Genomic DNA, 1,174 nt, shown 5'->3' with positions numbered 1-1,174 from the left:
ATATAATATTAATAATAATAAATATAAAAATAAAAATAATAAGAATATGTTTTTTTCCTAAAACTTGACTACCTCACTTTATCCTACTTATAAATAACCAAAATCCTTCCCACCCCCAATTCATCCTCCCCACCAACAAATCTCCTCTCTTTTTCCCTCCTCACTATACTTCCTACCAAAAATCTCTTCCTTTCTCCAACTTTTTTGGTACTTCCTTTTTTACATAAAAAAGAAAATATTAAAATGGCAAATTTATTCAAGAGAAATAATAATACAAGTTATGGTTACACTATGATGGAGAAAGAAGACCCAGAAGAAAGAAATCATAGAGAAGCACAATTTTTAATATACAAGACATTAAAGCAAGCTGATCAACCTATAGTAAGAAGATCATCAAGGTCTTCTAGCTGGTTAAGGCTAAGAATAAGCAAATTAAAGCTGAGAATTGGTAAGAAATTGTTGAGGTTAAGGAAGACTATGTTGTCTAACATGGCTAAGACTAAAATGGGTGTTTATAAACAAGTTTTGGGTCACCTTAAGACCTTAAAACGCTTGTTTCAAGGCGGCAGCAGCCGAGGTGCCACCACCGCAGCCGTTGCCATCAATGGCCTTCCTCAACCTTTGTTCAAGGGAATATAGGCTTGTGCTCGTCTAAGTTCTGATCCGAATCATTTAATTTAAAACTCTGTGTATTATATATAATAGAAAAATTAAATCATGTATGACATAAATGAGTGTTTTGTTTAACTTATATTTTTAGACCATTTTGTAATGTTGGTCTAATCTTTTTGTTAAAATTTTGTTCACGATTATCCATTAAAAGTGAATGTTTGGTTTTTTTTTTTTTTTTTTTTTTTTTTTTTTTTTCTTTATTGGGTGAGAAAGGTTACATAGAAGATCCAAGTCTATTTCTAAGAGAAATGATATTTTTGCCCATATTTAGTAAAGATTATATTATATACTTTTATTACAAAATTTGCATATATGGTAAGAAGTAATTAAGTCAAAATGATTTCACTCATTATTCTTTAAGCAAGCTTGAAGGAATATGTGGTTTGATTCCTTTTTGCTAGCATCAAGGGGTGACTTCTTGTAAAAATAAATTATTGTGTGACTTCTCCATATAGCAAGGGCCCCATCCCCATGCCACAATTCAGGTCAGAAAGAGAAATTT

At 31.1% G+C, this 1,174-nt stretch overlaps 1 protein-coding gene across 1 annotated transcript; it reads left to right on the top strand.

Annotated features, from left to right (window-relative positions):
• Nucleotides 1-243: 243 nt before the first annotated feature.
• On the top strand, nt 244-639 carry LOC130815754 (uncharacterized). The gene has a single exon (XM_057682237.1). The coding sequence runs from the start codon at nt 244-246 to the stop codon at nt 637-639; it is 396 nt and encodes a 131-aa protein (XP_057538220.1).
• Nucleotides 640-1,174: the final 535 nt, after the last annotated feature.

This window comes from Amaranthus tricolor, chromosome 6 (assembly GCF_026212465.1).
Source record: "Amaranthus tricolor cultivar Red isolate AtriRed21 chromosome 6, ASM2621246v1, whole genome shotgun sequence".
NCBI lineage: Eukaryota > Viridiplantae > Streptophyta > Magnoliopsida > Caryophyllales > Amaranthaceae > Amaranthus > Amaranthus tricolor.
The sequence above is the reverse complement of the archived record's forward strand: the minus strand, read 5'-3'. Positions and strand labels throughout refer to the sequence as shown.

What these genes read in the sequence shown, in the direction of transcription:
- LOC130815754 (XM_057682237.1), top strand. Translation starts at nt 244, where the DNA reads ATGGCAAATTTATTCAAGAGAAATAATAATACAAGTTATGGTTACACT.